The following is a 19,317-nucleotide window of genomic DNA, read 5'->3' on the forward strand; positions in this document are numbered from 1 at the left end:
AATTATGTGGAAAACAATGCAAAATGTTATTCCTATAGGCATACAATGTAAAACAATGCTCCCCTGGAAGTGAAATAATCATAAAGCCAGTCAATATATCTAACAGTTATTATTAGGAGACTGTTGAAAAACTGCTGTAAGATTATTCCAATCATTTCTAGACATTCTTACTCATTTATGTAATGCAAATGCAAATGAAAAAAAGACATTCACTGAATAAAATTATTTAAATCTGGTAAAAAATTTCCGGAAATAAGTTGAAAATTCTTAATATTTTACAACATTCTCAGAATGGGAAATGTGAGATTAGGCAGGTGCTGAGCATTTAAAGATTCAGATTAAATGAAATAGTCCTGTTAAAATAAAACCAACTACAAACTATTTTATGATGTCTGCACCAAAAAATCATCGTTTAAGAAACACAAACTGAGCTTTTATTTGATATTTATTTATGACTTCTTCATTATTATATCTGTTTATTTAATCCTCATGACATCAACAACGTCTTCTTTAGAAGATATACATTCATGTGGGACATAGGGGCTACACAGGGGATGTTTGGAGCCCTGCTAAACCCTCTCCAGATAAAACAATCAGTCGTTTGTGTCACTAAGTTAATGTTGCACAGCTGTTGCCCACACAAAACACATATACAGTTATATGTAAATGTTTAAACATTAAATTATTATTCTATTATCATTAATAGCAGAACATTTGGATGAACTGGTTGGGTCTGTCTTCCAATCAAAAGTTAGCAAAGTTACCAATGCAGCAATGCAAATAAAACCAACTTCATCTCTGAATATCAACTAATTATCCATGAACACACAAAGTGAGACAAATCTACTCTGTTTAGTACAGAAGAGCTTTTATTTCAAATCTGCAATTCATTTTTTTTTACAGAAGGCACAAAGAATGTGCAGAAATCAGAAGACTGTCTGCTGGAAGGCTTCTTTCAGCATCTCATCTTTTCTGCAGCTCTGTTTACTACACAGTCATGAACAGCAGGGGGGTTTATTATGGCACACAGGAGCCAACAGGGTAAAAAGCAGTAACATTTCCAGATAAATCCTGATGCTTTATACAGCAGATGAGAGTCAGCACTATCAGCGCTATTAATACTGCTTCAAAAGACTTGTTGAGAAAAGCAATGTAAAGTCTTGGAAAGCAAAATCAGAAAGCAGAAAAGCTTCAACTCCGTTTCACTCAACATGACCCAAGTTAAAATTGTGGTTCATTTTTAAGTGCAAATATAAAATGATGAAATTACTGCATCTGAAATCATGTTTGTGTCAGATGGTTGCAGTGTCTTCACTCCATCTCCCACCTGAAACAGAGCAAACAGAACTTCACTGTAACATTCAACAGCATCAATAGTACACAGCAGGATTCCTCTAATTTTCTTTAGTAAAGAGAATGATTTTATTTGGAACTAGGACTTCTATATAAAACCACTTCATGCTTAAACGATTCTGTTTGGTAAAAGTCTATACAGAACTTTTTAGAAAACGGTTCTATAGGCTACAGCACCAAAAAAAAGGTACTTTTATTGTTACAAGCTTGACATCATAACAGCAGAACCCTTTTTGGTGCTATATAGAACCATTTACAACACATTCTCCATCAATCTGAAGAACCGTTTCATTATGCAAAGATATATACACTCTTAAAAATTACGGTTCTTCTACTGTGTTTTTTACACGCTTTAAGGGTTTTTAGTAAAGAGTATGGTTCCATTTGAATTGCTGGAGAATGTGTTGTATATGGTTCTATATAGCACAAAAAGGTTCTGCTATTTTTACGATATAAAGCTTCTCTTTTCAAAGAGGTTCTATATAGTACCATAATCAACATGTTCTCCATCAATCTGAAGAGCCATGTCATGATGCAACTAACCCTTTAATCATACAAATGGTTCTTTGAGTGTTTATGGTCCTATATAGACCCATTTTCTTTACTAAAAAAGAACCAGCCTCTTTATTAAGGCACCCTTGAAAGGTGTAGAATATACAGTAGCCGTCTGGACCCACTTAACTGAATGTACTATACTGTGCAAAATATTTTTTTTCTCAGAAAAATTATTTGTTAAGTGTTTATTTGTTCAAAAAAATAACCTTAGAATAAATAAAATATGAATCAAACTTCTAATTGTATTCTTCTAATCTAATAGGATGTACTATAAACATACTGCCCTGATAAACAGTTATACATATAAAGAAGTTATATATACTGTACATCGCTGTACAAGTTAATTAGTGGACTCTGTCCTCGTTAATTTGCTTGTGTAATATGCTTCATGTGAAAATGGTTAAAAACAAAAATGCTTCCTGAGCAGGTGTGCTCCCAACTTTTGACTGATCAGATGTACAGTATCTCAAAACGATAAATGTAAAAATTCTAATTTACAGAATTTTCCCCTTAACTGAAAAAGGGGAATTCCACTAATTTTCACAACTGCTGCATTGTCATTCAGAGTGGCCTGGTCTGAAATTGATTAAAATAGGTTTTAGACCAAAACCTTGTCACATAACTACCCTGAGAGAACGTCTCAGACATGAGGCAGTGTATTCATAACCACTTCATGAAATAACTTTCTTTTAGAAGCTTTTAGAAGTGGATGTCTGGTTCCTATCATCACCACTGTGAACACTTCTGAAGTTTCTCTAGAACAGAGCATTCTAAACCAAACCACTCTGAATTATTTAGTTTACATCTTAACCATTTAATTATCTAGACATTGTTAAAATTGGTGGAGTTTGCCTTTAAGTAAATACACATTAGCTACTGGACTAGTAACAAATAGTTCAAGTACAGTTCAAATTACAGCTTCATAGTGAATGGTGACTGTGTTTGGCTGCGCTAATGCAACCAAGTTCATGTTTGTAGATAACACTGTGCCACACAGTGTCAGAAACCACATAGTCAAGTCTATAATAGATACTAAATACCTCCACACGGTTTGAGGGGAATGTCAGGATTTAGGCATGCTGTTAGTACCATGCTAACTGATGCACATAAGCTTACATTACTGGCTACATTGGCCCCGTAGCTCCAGACGTAAAACTAAAGAAGCAAGAAGTGAGAGAGATTTGACTGAATTACTGCTAATATAGCTTACATGTAGTTAAAGGTTTGACCACCACTGCTTCCCCAAAGAAAAACCAGTATAGACCAGCATGCTGTCGGAAGAAAACCTCGTACATCCAAAACGATAACTTTACAGGAGAAGGAAAAACCTACGTCACTTTTAATCTAAGTCAATGGAACCAGACTTTTTTCCCCAAATCATTTTGGGACGTTTCTTTTAGTCCATTCATCATGAAATTTACACACGATGTAAAGAGCTGCATTTTCAAATCATGTCAAAAACTAAAATACAACAAAAACGGAGAAAGGCTTTATTCCAACAGCAGTGATATGTTGTGTTTTGGATGCTAGTATGCATCAAGCACCAGCTACACCAGCACCAGACCAGCAAACTATCTTAGATCAGTTTAGCCCAGCATGGAATTCATGCTTGTCTATGCTGATGTTTTCAAAGGGCCACCAATTAGCATAGTGCTAACTGTAGCCTATATAAATGCCTGTTGCTGTTTTTAGCTATGTTATTAGCTATTAGTCATGCTAATCCACTTCAGTCCATGTTTATGGAACGCAGTGTTCCATGCAGCGTCGGAAACCACACAATCAAGTCTATTAGAAATTACTGAACAACTCCACAAAGTTTGAGGTAAATGTGAGATTACTTAGGTAGGCAGTTAGCATGTTAGCTATCTGGTGCATATAAACTAACATTACTAGCTACATTAGTCTCATGGCTCTAGTAAAAAAAAAAAAAAAAAAACTTAAAAGTAAACTTCAAACATGTATTGGCTGAATTACCACATTTGAGTTAAGGCTTAAGGTTTTTCACCTATCTATCACTTTAAATAATGAACCGTGTTAAAGTACTGTAGTCTGGTGTTAATGCTGGACTCACTCAGTGTTGGAGTTGTTGTTGCTGGTGGCTCTGATGATCATGTAGCAAAGCGTCAGAGCGCTGAGGATGCCGAAACTGGCCACAATAAACCACTCTTCTGTCAACAGAATAAAAGGAGGAGGGGTCACTGTCCGCAGTGGACGAGGCCAGGGTCAGCGGAATCGTCACGGCAGAGCAGAAAGAGGAAGAAAATGAAGAGAAAAACGACGAGCGAGCGAGAAGAAACGACCTGCAGAGAGAGAATTAGTGCCCCCTACTGAAGGCAAAAGAGAGACACGCTTCAGCAGACCACACGGAAGAGAAAGCACGAAGAGGCAGACAAAAACGAAAGAGAACAGCAGCTGCAGGTCCGCATCACACACACAGAAACATAGGCAGTGTTGGGAAAACTTTAAAAGCATGGCATGTTAAGCTGCACTGTTAAAGCCAGATATATTGCCTTTTTTCAGTGTAGCTGTTCTCTAACGCAGGCAATACAGCAGGAATGACTAGTGGAAATGCAACATTCAATTCTAATCTAGCACAAAATCACTGTCAAATGACACTGTTAGCTTATCAACCTGAGCAGAAAGTAGAATCTTTGAAAGATGCTGATATCCCCTGCCCCCACCCGAACCCACCCGTCCTGCCTTTTGCTTTAATGAGAGCGCAACACTCGAGCTAAACTCCACAAGTTTAAAGCTTCTGATGAGTAGATTAGATTCACTTCAAAGCGTGAGCACGAGCTTAACTGGAAAACAGGACAGGACTGGAATCTTGACTGTACTCTTGACTAAACTTAAAAGTGCAACTGGCAGTTTTTTAACTTCGTAGTCAGTAAACTGGTTAACCCATTATCTGCAGATCTGATCAGTGTCCAAAGAAAACTCGGTATCTCCAAAACATTACGTTTATAGGAGAGGACAAAAATCTTCCTCACTGTCAATTTAAATAAATGTGCAATTTTGGAGCTTTTCTACTGCATGTTTTCAGATGTGTTTGCTTCTGTTTTTGTAGCTGTAGAGCATGCTGGGTACACAGTGGACTGCTATGTTTCTGCAGAGAGCAGTGTGAAGAGCCAAAAACACTGAAAAATGCTTCTCAGCGACTGTAAAAAGCTGGAAATTTATTTTAAAGACTAACGACTGTTTTCTGTTTCTATTGAAATTTTAATTGATTTGAAAAATGTCATCATACGTAAACTAATAGCTTCAGTACTGCAGTGATGCTGCCGCCCAACCCTGATCACAGGGAGCGCCAAACCCCCGTTAATTTGAAGAACTGCTTTGATTATTCACAAAAAGACACGCTGAAACAACATGTCCTGCTGGTAATGCAAACATGCAAAGTTCTCCACAACAACAGGAGCCTGCTGAGCGGTCAGCTAATAACACAGCACATCACAGGGAAGCTTGTTCATTTTTAGATTTTTTGTAATCAGTGTTTAAACAAACTGTTTAGACTCTTTTCACTCATTTTATTGTCTCTGTAACCCTTTAATTACCTGAAACACTGACTTTTCTAAATCAACGTGATCAGGTCAATACACAGGAAGCAGAGAGAGAGAGAGAGAGAGAGAGAGAGAGAGAGAGAGAGAGAGAGAGAGAGAGAGAGAGAGAGAGAGAGAGAGATACAGAGAGATAGCAGTTAAGAAGAGAGGGAGAGAGAGAAACAAGGAGGATGCTGTGGATTCTTACTGGTCACTGCAATGTTGATGTCGCTGCGGGTGGTCATTTCGGAGTCGGAGGGCAGTTGGGTGGAGTTGGAGAGCCGCAGCGGCTCCAGACTGACGCTCTCCGATAGGTCCACCAGCGCCCCCCGCTGACTGGAACTCTGACTGCGTGACACATGCTCCATATCAAATGCCACGTTATCCACACATGGCAGGTTGGGCTGTAACACACACACACACACACACACACACAAACACACACACACACACAGATCAGTTCAAACTGCTGTTAAAGCAGCATCTTGACATCAGGTTACACATTAATTGTGGAAAAACTCCAGCAAGGACACCCAGAACTAACTCATCTTAAATCACTCCTGGGAGAAAGGCTACGATTACACAGCAGGTAAAAGTGGCCCAAATCTGATTTTCTCCCCAAATCCGATTTGTTTGTTTGCCTCTTCACACCATCTTTTAAATGTGACCCGTATGTGACATCAGTCTGAACAGATCAGCTCCCAAACCGACCCACATGCGCAAAAGAACAACTTCACAAGGCTCATCCAGAAGTAAACAATCATGACGACTAGTGAACACTAGTCCCTCGCGGTTTTGTCTTCGCCAGCATCACAGCAGCGATTATGAAGTTCCAGTGGTTGGCGCTGGGCTCATGACCCACAGTGTGCTCAAGTTTGCTGTGAAAAGGGCCCGGTATTCGGCCACGGCCACTTCTTTGGTTTGTGTCCTCGGGTTCTATAGACTGTTCTCTGGCGCTGCAGCTTCGGGCTCCTCCTCGGCTGTTTCGTTTGAAACCTCTTCAAAGCGTCTGTGAAGAGTCTCCTCTATTTTTTTTTGGTACAGAAACATCAGCATAAATATTTGTGAGTCTCAGCAGCGCGAAATAATGATGAATGTCGAGTTGGGCTGGCATAAAAGTCGCATGAATTCCGATCTGGCTGTTCAGACCGAGTCGCACTGCCGCAGATCGGACACGGAACGGATTTCAGTACCACGTATGAAAGCGTCTCAAATCGGAATTGAAAATGTCCGATTCAACGTGGTTTTGCTGTTCACAGTGCCACAAAGATGACACATCCGTGTCACATATGAGGAAAAAAATCTGATTTGGGCCACTTTCACCTGCTGTGTAAATGTAGCCTATATGATCTCGTGTCAAGCTTGATTTATTTATTTATTTATTTATTTATTATTATTTTCTTTCTTTTTTTAAACACATAATTTAAAAAACAGCTTGACATTATGTTAACATTTCATGATGGATGAATCAACAGAATTGCTAAGAACACTTTTCCTTCTGCTGCAGAGACACCATCGAATCGATCAAATGACACTTTTTGTTGATTTTCTAGGTGAAAATAATTGAACACCATCTCCACAGAGAACACACTTCAGCACATTTTAATACACCACCACTCTTTATTTGCTTGAGTTTAAAAGAAAAAAAAAAGTAACTAACCTTTTCCACCAGCCACATTTTATATTTCTTTTCTTTCCCAAAATAAGTTATAATCAGTTATTTAATAATATAATTATTGCGCAGTAAAACATGCAGAAGTACAGTATGTTGTCTGGTGTTTGGAGTTATTTAACACTGTGTTCGGCGCTCATCAGAAGGTCGTATACACCAGATGGTGAAGTAGTAAATATGACTAAACTCTGTTTGAGTGCCTGTTCGTTAGTCTACTGCAAGACAAGAAAAGCATTCAAATCTGGAAAATACCATCCTCCTTTCTCCAAAAGGTGATCTGCTGTTGTTATAAGCTTGACATTGTAACAACAGCAGTTTTGAAGAACCATCTCACCATGCAAAGAACTAGACAGGCAAATGCTTTAATATAGAACTCATGGTTCTACCAACACCTAAAGAGTTCTAGTTAGAACCACTCTTATACTAAAGGATTACGTTTTAAGATGTTTTCACTTGCTAAGATCATGTTTTGCAGTGCAGGTACTTCTAATGAAGAAGTTAGTGATGTTACATTTGATACTGAAGCTACAGATCATGAGTTAAAAAAAAAAAAACAACCCCTTTAAAGCACTGCATCAATGTCTGCATGCCTGTTTATACAATATTGCAGCACTGCCCTCTAGTGGACAAAGGAGATGCTACTACTAAATGCTACAGAGTCTAAATCACTGTATTGGTTTACTGGATAGTGATGCTTGTTTAATTTTCCAAAAATACACATGGTTTCAAGCCAAAACCAAACACTAAAATCTTGGTTTAAGCCTGGTAGGACATACTGTGGCAGTCTAGGGCAAATGGTGAATAAGGTCATGCATGAGTTTATCAGATTTGCTATCTTGAGCCTTTAAAGTGATGCACTGTTTTAATCATGGAACACATCCTAGCGTCATGTTTCTGGCACAAATTACCTTCAGTGCTCTAGAAATGCCATCACTGTCAAATAAATTATGTAATAATTTGGATTTTATCCTAAAACATCCTCAAAAACAGAGCAGATTTACAGCTGCTGTTTATGGTTTTAACCACCAGGTGTCATTAATGTGCGCTGGTTTTAAGTGTGATGAACAATGAAGCCTTTTCCAACACAACTGAATGAAAATCACATTTAAGCAGGAGAAACAAATCATACTACATAATTATGAGTTTATCATTATAAATGCTTAATTTCTATTTTTTCTTAACATATTCATGTAGTCTGATTACTTTTTCCTTCTTCTTTATCCACAATTAGGATTGTGTAATATGTGACTCACACTATTTGCGGCTACAACGTGCAATAACCATTTGTATTTAACATTTAGCCGCACGGCATGTTATTGTTCAGCAGCGTCGCATAATGCTGAGATCCACACGATGATGTTTGGATCCAGGCTGTTTGGGGTAATTTGGGTAAATTACAGAGATCCTTCATCCAGACAAATCGGCCAGTCAAATCAAACATAGATTACATTACCAGACCCCCTGTGCTAAAACGAATCCAGCTCTAATAGGGTTTTACCAGTCCTACACAGTATGTGATATATTAGAGTTTTGTATGGATACATGAACATTAAAATCCACAATAAACTGAAAAGTGTTGTTGATGAGCTCCAAAGACATTTGGAACAGCTGTTTCTTCAGTTGAGAATTATAGATTCCTCTCATCCAAAAACAGCTTTTTTATACTTTGGTAAAGTTAGAAATCTCTTCTGTGTTGTGTATATCATTATAGCCTGTCATATTTCCAGCCTCTGTAAGAATGCACAGATATAATTACTGTACGTATTTCAATATCAAATGTTGTATATATTTTTACTGTGTATATGCACTACAGCACTTCATGTGGCAAATTAAAAGAACCAATCGATCAATCAAGTCAACTGTCATTAGATTGTTATCAGCATGTGAGTCACACAATCAGGAATGCATTGTGCAGTAGTTATTGTGCCTACTGTAACAGTAATACATACAGACTGTTTTATTCTGTGCAACATATAATCAGTACAAAATATGCAATTATGATGCATACTAAAATAACTATTATTAACTACTGTTATTAGATTGTCGTCAGACACCATAAATATAGAACTACTACCTTTACAGAACAGTTTAGCACCTACAGTACTTAGTGTTTGTTCAGCATCGGTCTTGCACCTTCACATTTACTGTCACAGCTGGAACAAAAGCTTCTCTCTCCAAAAAGCTAACTTTACAGGAGAAGGAAAACAAGATTAAATTTTAATGGAAGTTAACAGAACAGGATCTTATTCTGGCCTATTGCTATCGACCCACCCATCATGAAATATTAACATAATGTAAAGAGAATCTTATTGTGTGGGGCATAAAAATGTGTAAATATAAGTGGTGTGCTCCATTTCATCCTGTGCCATTTCTAAACCCCCCCAAAAAAACCCCATCAAATTAAAAGTTTAGTTTGTTCACACAGTCGCGAAACGCAGTGCACACTTTTCAGTCAATCATACAATTAATGTCAAAACATCCTAAAAACAATTGCTAAATCTAACTAGAAGAGAGGAGCTGCTTAACATGGTTGCCAACGTGGTTGGTGTAGTGTAGTGGGTAACACCTCTACCTTCTACGCTGTAGACTGGGGTTCAATCCCCCAGCTGGATAAGCACCCTATACTATAACAATAAGAGTCCTTGGGCAAGACACCTAACACTACCTTTGCCTACCTGTGTAAAATTATCAAATTGTAAGTCTGGATAAGATCAATCAATTTTGCCAATTTGAGCTAATACTTCAATACTTGCATTCAGTGAACAAGAGAAGTAAGTATATTGTTAATCGCAAAAATGTATGTGACAGTTAATCATCAGCTAAAATATCAGGATTGTGACAGGCTTCTCCACGGTGTTTGGATCTGTAGCTCCTTAGCTAACCCAACAGTACTTTAGCGAGGAGACGACAGGTCCAAACAGTGCCACACACCACCATGCAGGTTTGATTCTGACTGACATGAGCACAGATAATGACTCATCTTTAAGAGTGATTGGTATTGAAGGACAAACCTGTTCTGTGGTGTTTGGAGCTGTAGTGAGTTAGCTGCAATTGCCAGCTTAGTTATCAGGCCAAAAAGGACCACACATCATGGTACAGGCTCACTTTCAACCAACTGATGCTCAAATTACAAGTGTTTAGAAAATTAAGACTCACATCTGAGAGAACAAATTTGAGTGACAGATGTTGCAGTGACAGAGGAACAAACACGTTCTGTGGTGTTTGCTGCTGTTAGCCGTCGCTGAGCAGCTGTGTAGCTTTACTGGTTCTTATTGAGAAGCACATCAGACAGAAAACGAACCCATAACTGGCACAATATGCCAAAAAAACCCCAAAACCAAAGCATTCTACATTGGAGGTCGACAGCATGCTCCCAGTTAGTAAGAGGCGCCGACCTCAAAGCTGGCGGGCTGCTGCCTTTTTGTTGAGGGTCTTCCGGGTGACCCACGGTGGTTAAATAGAGTATTAGACAAAATGCCATTTTTCACCATTCAGTTTCCACCCAGTTTACACGTTACTTATATTTCCTTCATTTTTGTCTTTCATTATCCTTTGCCAATCCAGCAGAGTGTCTGAAACATTTTCAAGAAAGATTCTTTTATATTAGGCCAAGTCAATAACACCACTTGTATGAAAATATCTGTCTATAAAATAGCCACATCCATAAAATCTCTTTGAGGAGATGAAAACTAGTTAGACCTGGTGCGCAGGACAATAATCGGAGTAGTCTGATATGCTCACTATCTGGGGTGAAGCAGTTAGAGGATGCCCATTTTTAGATGCTAATGTTTTCTGTAATGCGGCCTCTAGCTATTTTATGCATGTTAATGCGTTTGACCATTTCTTGCCCTCTCCTCAAGGAACTACAAAATTATTTGTAGTTTTTAATCCAATATCAGCTTTCTCTAATCAATACTTCATCATGTTAAATCAGATGCTGCTGATTACGGAGTTTAATAAATTCATGCGATGGCTGGAGGTGTCCAGGAGAAATCTGCACCCACTGTTACTGCTTACTGTTTCTGTTCATTTGCATTTATTCAAATGATGCCTGGTGGTTTTGTTTGTGCTCACCATGATGCCCAGAGCTTTGAGGATGTTGAGTTTACACATTGGACAAGTACAGTGCTCATTCAACCAGGGGTCCACACACATCTTATGGAAGACATGCCTGGAAAACAGAAAGAGACACGGTCATCAGTGTGGTCACTGTGGTAGTTTCCACATTTGAGGTCATTTAATCAATAGTTTTAACTTTAAGTTTTAAGTGATAACAGTAGCAGTAGCAAATATGTGACAGTTCTTAATGCTTCACACAGATTTTAATACTTTGTGATCCGGTTTCTTCAAAACAATGGGATCTAGCTAATAATAACAACAAAAATAAATAATAAAAAAATAAAAATAACAATAATAATAACAAAATTATCCAGTTCTTTAGCCAAAAGGCTAATCGCTAATCGTTTTTTTTTTTCTTCTTCTTCTTTTTTTTTTTAACGTAATTTAAAAGTGCATGTTGCCCTTTACAGGAAAGGTACGAGCTTCAAAACTTTAGGAATTTAAAGTAATTAATTATATAATCCTAATTAGTATGTGCGGCTTGTTAAGTTAACAAATAGAACACGCGTTCCCGGTTATGGTATTTGAGCCGATCACGTGTATTGCGAGTAGGCAGGGTCCGAACAGCCCTGTTTGGGGATTTGATTACAAGGAAAATAGCAAAAATAAAGAAAGCTCCATCAGGAGGTGCATCCACCTGTAATATAACTCCACTGCTGGAAGTTTAAGTGGTGCCACAGTGAAGCATTAGTGGACCTGGTGAAAGAGCTTTGAGTGCCAGTTCTGCCTAAGAGCCTTTAATGTGCTACAAGTGTGTGAGTGTGTGTGTGTGTGTGTGTGTGTGTGTGTGTGTGTGTGTGTGTGTGTGTGTGTGTGTGTGAGTGAGAGAGTGAGAGAAAGAGAGAGGAGGGAGAACAATTGGCCCAAAGAACTCCAGCAGCGTTTTATTTGCTTTGATGGAGACAGAGTAACGCATAAATTAATGATGAGGGTGTTCACTACACACACGCACACCTCAGTAGACTGAAAATACACTAGACGGCTGTGTGTGTGTGTGTGTGTGCGTGTGTGCGCGTGCATGTCTTATTAGACACTGGACAGTTTAAGTGCACGTGGATCACTCTACTGAACTGATTCAAAGTCATAAAACAAATGATTTAACATTTCATTTTGTTATTACCAAAACATTCATTACACTGAAACGTTCCCAAAAGTAGCCAGTACATGACTAACAGACACAGCTTGGAACAGCTGTACACACATAGAATCATATTCTTCATTAAAACATGAAACAGAACTTGACTACAGAAAATATGACACTGATTTTCAGAGTATTGGACACATTTACTTCAAAAGAATGGGATCTAACTGCTCATCATGTGGCCATGAGGGAGAGGGATGCCGCCCCACTTCCTGCTCTAAAATGCAGGCACGTGACTAAAATAAGGTTCCATAGTGACATGAACATGCGGTGCGGCATTTTTGAATTGTTTTTTATAGTTAGTTATTATTTTTTAGTTTTATAACATGCAGTTTCTGAGATATCAACTTAAATAACTGGAATGTTCTGTACGATGGGAAATTGTGGGCCTGTATTCATCTGTCTCACGCAACATCACTGAAAAGGTGTCTCAAAGACCATGCCAAAATCCTATCCATACAGAAGCATTTATTGAGGTTATTTATGGGTTAATATCTCCTAGTCTAGTGTAGTGTTAATTAAGGTCATTTATAGACTTATATCTCCTAGTCTAGTGTATAGTAGTGTTTATTAAGGCCATTTATAGACTAATATCTCCTAGTCTAGTGTATAGTAGTGTTTATTAAGGTCATTTATAGACTAATATCTCCTAGTCTAGTGTAGTGTTAATTAAGGTCATTTATAGACTAATATCTCCTAGTCTAGTGTATAGTAGTGTTTATTAAGGTCATTTATAGACTAATATCTCCTAGTCTAGTGTAGTGTTTATTAAGGTCATTTATAGACTAATATCTCCTAGTCTAGTTTATAGTAGTGTTTATTAAGGTCGTTTATAGACTTATATCTCCTAGTCTAGTGTATAGTAATGTTTTTAGAGGTTGTTTATGGACTAATGTTTCCTAGTCTAGTGTATAGGAGCATTTATTGAAGTTGTTTATGGAGTATTATCTACTATTCTAGTGTACAGTACCGTTTAATGGAGTCATTTATGGACTAATATCTCCTAGTCTAGTGTATAGGAGTGCTTATAGAGTTTGTTTACGGAGTAATTGTGCTGGATTTAGCTATAATACTAGATGGCTCTGTCAAAAATATGACGCAAAGATATGCAGAAGCAGAAAGGCTTTACTGCAGACCTGAAAGAGTCAGTATAGACAGATAGCAGCTATTATGAAGAACCAGAGACACCCACAAAGTCACGTACATACACATACTTTAAAGTGGATACATTAGGCACAGGGGTAATGCAGTAGGACGTAAATTGAATGGCTCTGACTGGGTCAAGTGATGTGCCATTAGCTCGGCTCTGGTCTATTGATCAGGAACAAAAGGGCTGGCACACACGCATGCACGCGCACACACACACACACACGCACGCACATGCGCACGCACACGCACGCACGCGTACACACACACACACACACACACACACACACGAGATAAGGAGAAATATAAACTACTTTTTTTATTTCAATGGTTTTTAACGCTCTTAAATGTGTGTCATACTTCTTCAAAATATGCCTGAAAGGCTGGTGCAACGTATGATCCATCAGTTAGAAATCTGCTTTTCTGATTCATCTTTAGATCTGCTTTTGTGTTCCACCAGTGGGCAGTAAACAAATGACTTGCAATGTGATTAGAGGAGATGTTGTTGTCAGCTTTAGTTTCATTTAATGGGCTGGTGAGAAGAAGAAAACACAAAACTAACCTCTAAGAACCTTGCGTGTCTGCAGATTTCTTTCAGAAACTGAAACTGAATCTCCTGAAAGGAATGAAAGCTGTAATGATGGTAAAGAGTGGACTAACATATAAGTTGCTGAGGCTTCTGTGTTCTAAACATATTTTCTGCTTTTTTTTCTTGACAATAAAAATGAATAACATTTCTTTAATGGCTGTTTAGATTGGGCACTGTCAAATAACTGAATTACTATTACTATTATCTTTATTATTGGACATCTGCTTCACTTCACCTTCTCTCTCAACCACATGTTAATCATTTCCTTCAGCTCAGCAACATCTTCCTTCTGTTCTCTCCTTCCTCTTCTCATTTATCTTAGTGTCAATATCAGCCTCAGTGTCCCTGTTTTTGTGCTTTAAGTTTTTCTTTCTTCTTCTTTGTGGTCTGATGCTGACAGATTAGATCTGAAACTCACCAGCTTGTGATTTGTTCCCCTTTGCAGTTTCAGTCTGACGCCACTGCTATTTAGGAGTTAGTAGGCAGCTACATGTTTGACGTGGGAGAACAAAACATCCCACATTAAACATTAAACACAACAGCATTTACTGAAATCTTGTTTCCATTCTCTTATATGCTCTGTGGGTTGTACTGGCTTGTTACTTTGTGTGTATGTAGTTTTGATAAAAAGGCTGAGCCACATCAGACTGGTGACTGAAGAACAGTGAAGCTTATGCAGGTTTCCTCTCTCGTTCACTTTTTTCAGTCATGCTGTTCATTTTTATGCCTAAGTAATGCCAGCTGTGGCCAGCAGGGGGCGCAATGCTTGCTAAGGCTGAGCACTGAACTGAAATCTCATAAATGAAGAAGGCCGAAGCTTTGTGCTCTAAGCCAGACCAGCCCCCCTTCTGCTTACTGGCCAGCTGGGTTTCATTGTTCACAATTCAACATGCGCTTCGTAAATAACGATTGCGTAATCCACAAAGCAACGTAATAATGGTTTACTTGTGATTCACTCATAAACATAACCCTAAGAGTAACACAGGCCTTGGGGAGATTACATTTAGCTTCATTTAATCCCAATGGTCGGGGGTTGTTTTGAAAGATCTGGCTCTGCTGTGGAAGAGATAATAGAGGCTATCAGGCCAGAGAAGCAGACAGAGCTGCCTAGCAGATTCAGACATGGTCATATTTTCCTGAGAGTGAGACAGAAGATACTCTGTGGAGGTGAGGGTTTCATGGTGCACTTAGAGAGCAGTGGTTAAAATCTTAATCACTGCAGCTTTTGCAGAAAGCCTAAAACAGGCCCAGTATGAACTGCAGGCTAAATGTTGAGAGAAAACTAGGCACAGAAGAGTTTTTCTATGATGTCCTTGCTGATGTTTTGCTGTATTTCAGAGACCCCAATATTGATTTTATCACTGTGAATATTAATATCACGGTTATATATCAAATGTATGAGCTAGTCAGTAAATGTAGGCAAAAGCTCTGATTCTTATACCGAAATAAGAGGCATTTCCAAATGCAAAATATATATATATATATATATATATATATATATATATATATATATATATATATATATATATATATATATATATATTACCTTGTCATCCATCCTCAACTACAGTGATGCAATCTCCAAACATACACCTACCAGTACTCATAAAAAAGATGGTTCTTCAAGGGTTCTTTAGTAAAGAACACCCAAAGAACCATTTGCATGCTTAAGTCGTTTATTGCATGGTGAAACGATATGGACTAATGGATATTGTGTTGTAGATGATTCGAAATATCCAAGTTTTTACTGAACTACAGAACTCTAATGCTCCGCTCGCTGGTGTCACTTGACCATTTCATTTTTACTTTTTAAGTTCCTAACCACTTCTTGATGTTGGTTCTTTTACTGCTCAATTTTACTTTCCTATCTTCTTGAAAAATACATCTGTTTGAGATGTTTAGTTTCTCTTATTGCACATTAACTTAGTTGCTTCTTTTCCTTACTTTTCATTCATTTTTATTACATATGTTATCGCTATTGTATTCTCAGTTGAGCTTTTATTTATTTTCTTTACTAATCTTTCATTTTGTCTTGCTGATGTAGAGCTGTCTTAGTTGATTAAGTTTCATTTCAACTTCTTCAATCCCTGCTTATCTTGCTCGGCCACATGGTAAATTAGGGTAACCATCAATGTCCTTTCACATACTGAAATATGCAGAGACCAAAATGATGTCAAATAAATGCCAACTGCTTTCTGTTGTAGATTCTTCAGAAGGTCAGTTCATAAAGTGCTGTGCAAACTCAAAGAATACCCCACACCCTTCACCCTTCCAGTCAAAACTGTCATTGTTATTCATTTTATAAATGGGAAACATACGTTTAGCAAAGATCATTGTTTTTCCGTATTTACTGCATCCACTATTTAAGATAAGATAAGGCTTTGTCATTCGCACCACGTGTGGTACATGAGGTTGAACGAAATCGTGTACTCAAGGTTCCAGTTAACTCCCAAAAGCAACATTAAATAAATAGTAAGGTGCAAATAACAGCAGCATGAAACACAGCAGCATGAGCACGAGGTATAAGGTGTACATCTTAATACTGGTAATGTATAAAGTGACATGTGTAGGGGTATAGTGGATATAGTGGAGGCACTGATTCAGTACAGCAGCAGAGATAAAAAAGTGGACATGAAGTGCCATTGCAGTGATGTCTAATTGGAATTTAAGAGTCTTACGGCTTCAGGGAAGAAGCCGTTTCTCAGTCTGGTTGTTTTACTCTTAATGCTCCGCAACCTCCTACCTGAGGGGAGCGGGACAAAAAGTGTGTGTGCTGGATGAGTGGGGTCCTTCATGATGCCACTGGCCCTTTTCCTGCATCTGGAGGTGTAAATGTCCATGGTGGTGGGAAGGCTGACTCCAACAGTCCTCTGTGCAGCCTTCACCACCCTCTGCAGAGCTTTCCTTTCTGCCGCAGAGCAGCTTCCGTGCCACATCGTGATGCTGGAGCACAGAATGCTCTCCACCACACACCTGTAAAATGAGGTGAGGACTGGGCTCCTGAGTCCAGCACGCCTCAACCATCTGAGGAAGTAGAGGTGCTAATGTGCCTTCCTGATCAGGCTGGAAGTTTTATTACTCCAGGTAAGATTGTTACTTAGGTGTACGCCCAAGTACCTATAGCTGGAGACCGCTTCCGCTGCAGATCCTCCGATGTGTAGTGGGAGGGGAGGGATGGTATTGCCCCTTCTGAAATCCACAATCATCTCCTTTGTTTTCTTCACATTGATGCAGAGATTGTTCTCACTGCACCAACTCTGCAGGTGTTCCACCTCCTGCCTATAACCAGACTCATCACTATTTGTGATGCATCCAACCACTGCCGTATCGTCTGCAAACTTTACAGTATGACAGCCTGGATGGAGGGCTGAGCAGTCATATGTGAGCAGTGTAAACAGGAGGGGGCTCAGCACACAGCCCTGAGGGGAGCTGGTGCTGAGGATGATGGTGGAGGAGATGTTGTGGATCCTCACAGACTACGGCCTGTTAGTCAGGAATGTATAGAGGGATTTTGGCAGGTGTTTTTGAATACAATGTTTTAGTAGAGTGATTTTGGAGGATTTTTGAATACAGTGTTTTGTATAGAGTGATTTTGGAGAGTGTTTTAAATACAGTGTTTTGGTAGAGTGATTCTGGACAGCATTTTGTATACAGTGTTGTGGTAGAGTGATTTTGGAGGGTATTTTTTACAATGTGTTTTGGTAGAGTGATTTTGGAGAGTATTTGAATAGAGTGTTTTGTATGAGGGATTTTGGAGAGTGTTTTTGTATAGTGTTTTGGTAGAGTGATTTTGGGAAGTGTTTTGGTAGAGTGATTTTGGAGGGTATTTTTAAATACAGTGTTTTGTAAAGAGGGATTTTGGCAGGTGTTTTTGAATACATTGTTTTGGTAGAGTGATTTTGGAGAATGTTTTGAATACATTGTTTTGGTGGAGTGATTTTGCAGTGTTTTGAATACATTGTCTTGGTGGAGTGATTTTGCAATGTTTTGATAGAGTGATTTTGGAGAATGTTTTGAATACATTGTCTTGGTGGAGTGATTTTGCAATGTTTTGAATACATTGTCTTGGTGGAGTGATTTTGCAATGTTTTGAATACATTGTCTTGGTGGAGTGATTTTGCAATGTTTTGAATACATTGTCTTGGTGGAGTGATTTTGCAATGTTTTGAATACATTGTCTTGGTAGAGTGATTTTAGAGAGTGTTTTGAATACATTGTCTTGGTAGAGTGATTTTAGAGAGTGTTTTGAATACATTGTCTTGGTAGAGTGTTTTTGCAATGTTTTGAATACATTGTCTTGGTAGAGTGATTTTAGAGAGTGTTTTGAATACATTGTCTTGGTAGAGTGATTTTGCAGTGTTTTGAATACATTGTCTTGGTAGAGTGATTTTGCAGTGTTTTGAATACATTGTCTTGGTGGAGTGATTTTGCAATGTTTTGAATACATTGTCTTGGTAGAGTGATTTTGGAGATTGTTTTGAGCACAGTGTCTTTGGTAGAGAATATGGGGCATTATAAATAGTGTTTTGGACAGAGTGATTTTGGAGAGTGTTTTTAAATGCACTTTTTTGGTAGAGTGCTTTTAGACAGGTGGTTGAATAAAGTGTTTTGGACAGGGTCATTTTGGATGGTATTTTTCATTACAGTGCTGAGAGTGATTTGGGCAGGGTGACCTACAAAGATTCTGTCCTAGTGTCCAGCTGTGTGACCGGTGCAGACCCAGCAGATGGTGCTGGAAACTCTGGGAATGATCTGAGGAGGAATAAAAGTGGCTTTCTCTGCATGTGTGTGTGCGTGAGTGAGATGGTTTAAAATCTGCCTGGAGGTCAGTGAAAGCAGCACTAAAAATAAACCAGAGAAGGTCCAGCAGGGGCAGTGAGTCACAGCTCCAATCCAACAGAGACATCTCTCTCTCTCACCTCACAAACACACATACACACTCACACTAATATGCTCTAATAAAACACACACAAATCCTTTAACACTGACCTCATCCATCCCATGAATAATTTAGAAATTACTAATATTCACCATACATTATTAATTATTCAGTACCTACTTAATTATCCAGCAGCTGCTATGAATTAACTAATACCTACTATAAATCAGTAATCTACTATAAATTATTTTCTTTTATCTATTATCTATTATGAGTAAATTAATTGGGCTAAAGTGTATGCTGAATAGATGTAAATATGTTCAT

General features: G+C 38.4%; 1 protein-coding gene across 3 annotated transcripts in view; it reads right to left on the minus strand.

Annotated features, from left to right (window-relative positions):
• Positions 1 to 19,317, minus strand: part of rnf130 (ring finger protein 130) — a 79,740-nt gene that overhangs the window by 3,803 nt on the left and 56,620 nt on the right. Inside the window, exons 7-10 of one of the 3 annotated variants that reach the window (XM_017693367.2) lie at positions 11,194 to 11,290; positions 5,656 to 5,851; positions 3,980 to 4,076; positions 847 to 1,327 (exon numbers count right to left, since the gene is read on the minus strand). In XM_017693367.2, the coding sequence (XP_017548856.1) occupies positions 1,312 to 1,327; positions 3,980 to 4,076; positions 5,656 to 5,851; positions 11,194 to 11,290 (406 nt within the window). In that variant the 3' untranslated portion in view covers positions 847 to 1,311. Of the gene's footprint in view, positions 1 to 846; positions 1,328 to 3,979; positions 4,077 to 5,655; positions 5,852 to 11,193; positions 11,291 to 19,317 lie in introns of those variants that run through there. The other 2 variants (XM_017693369.2, XM_017693368.2) reach the window with 2 other exon arrangements.

Source organism: Pygocentrus nattereri, chromosome 8 (genome assembly GCF_015220715.1).
Source record: "Pygocentrus nattereri isolate fPygNat1 chromosome 8, fPygNat1.pri, whole genome shotgun sequence".
Taxonomy (NCBI): Eukaryota; Metazoa; Chordata; class Actinopteri; order Characiformes; family Serrasalmidae; genus Pygocentrus; species Pygocentrus nattereri.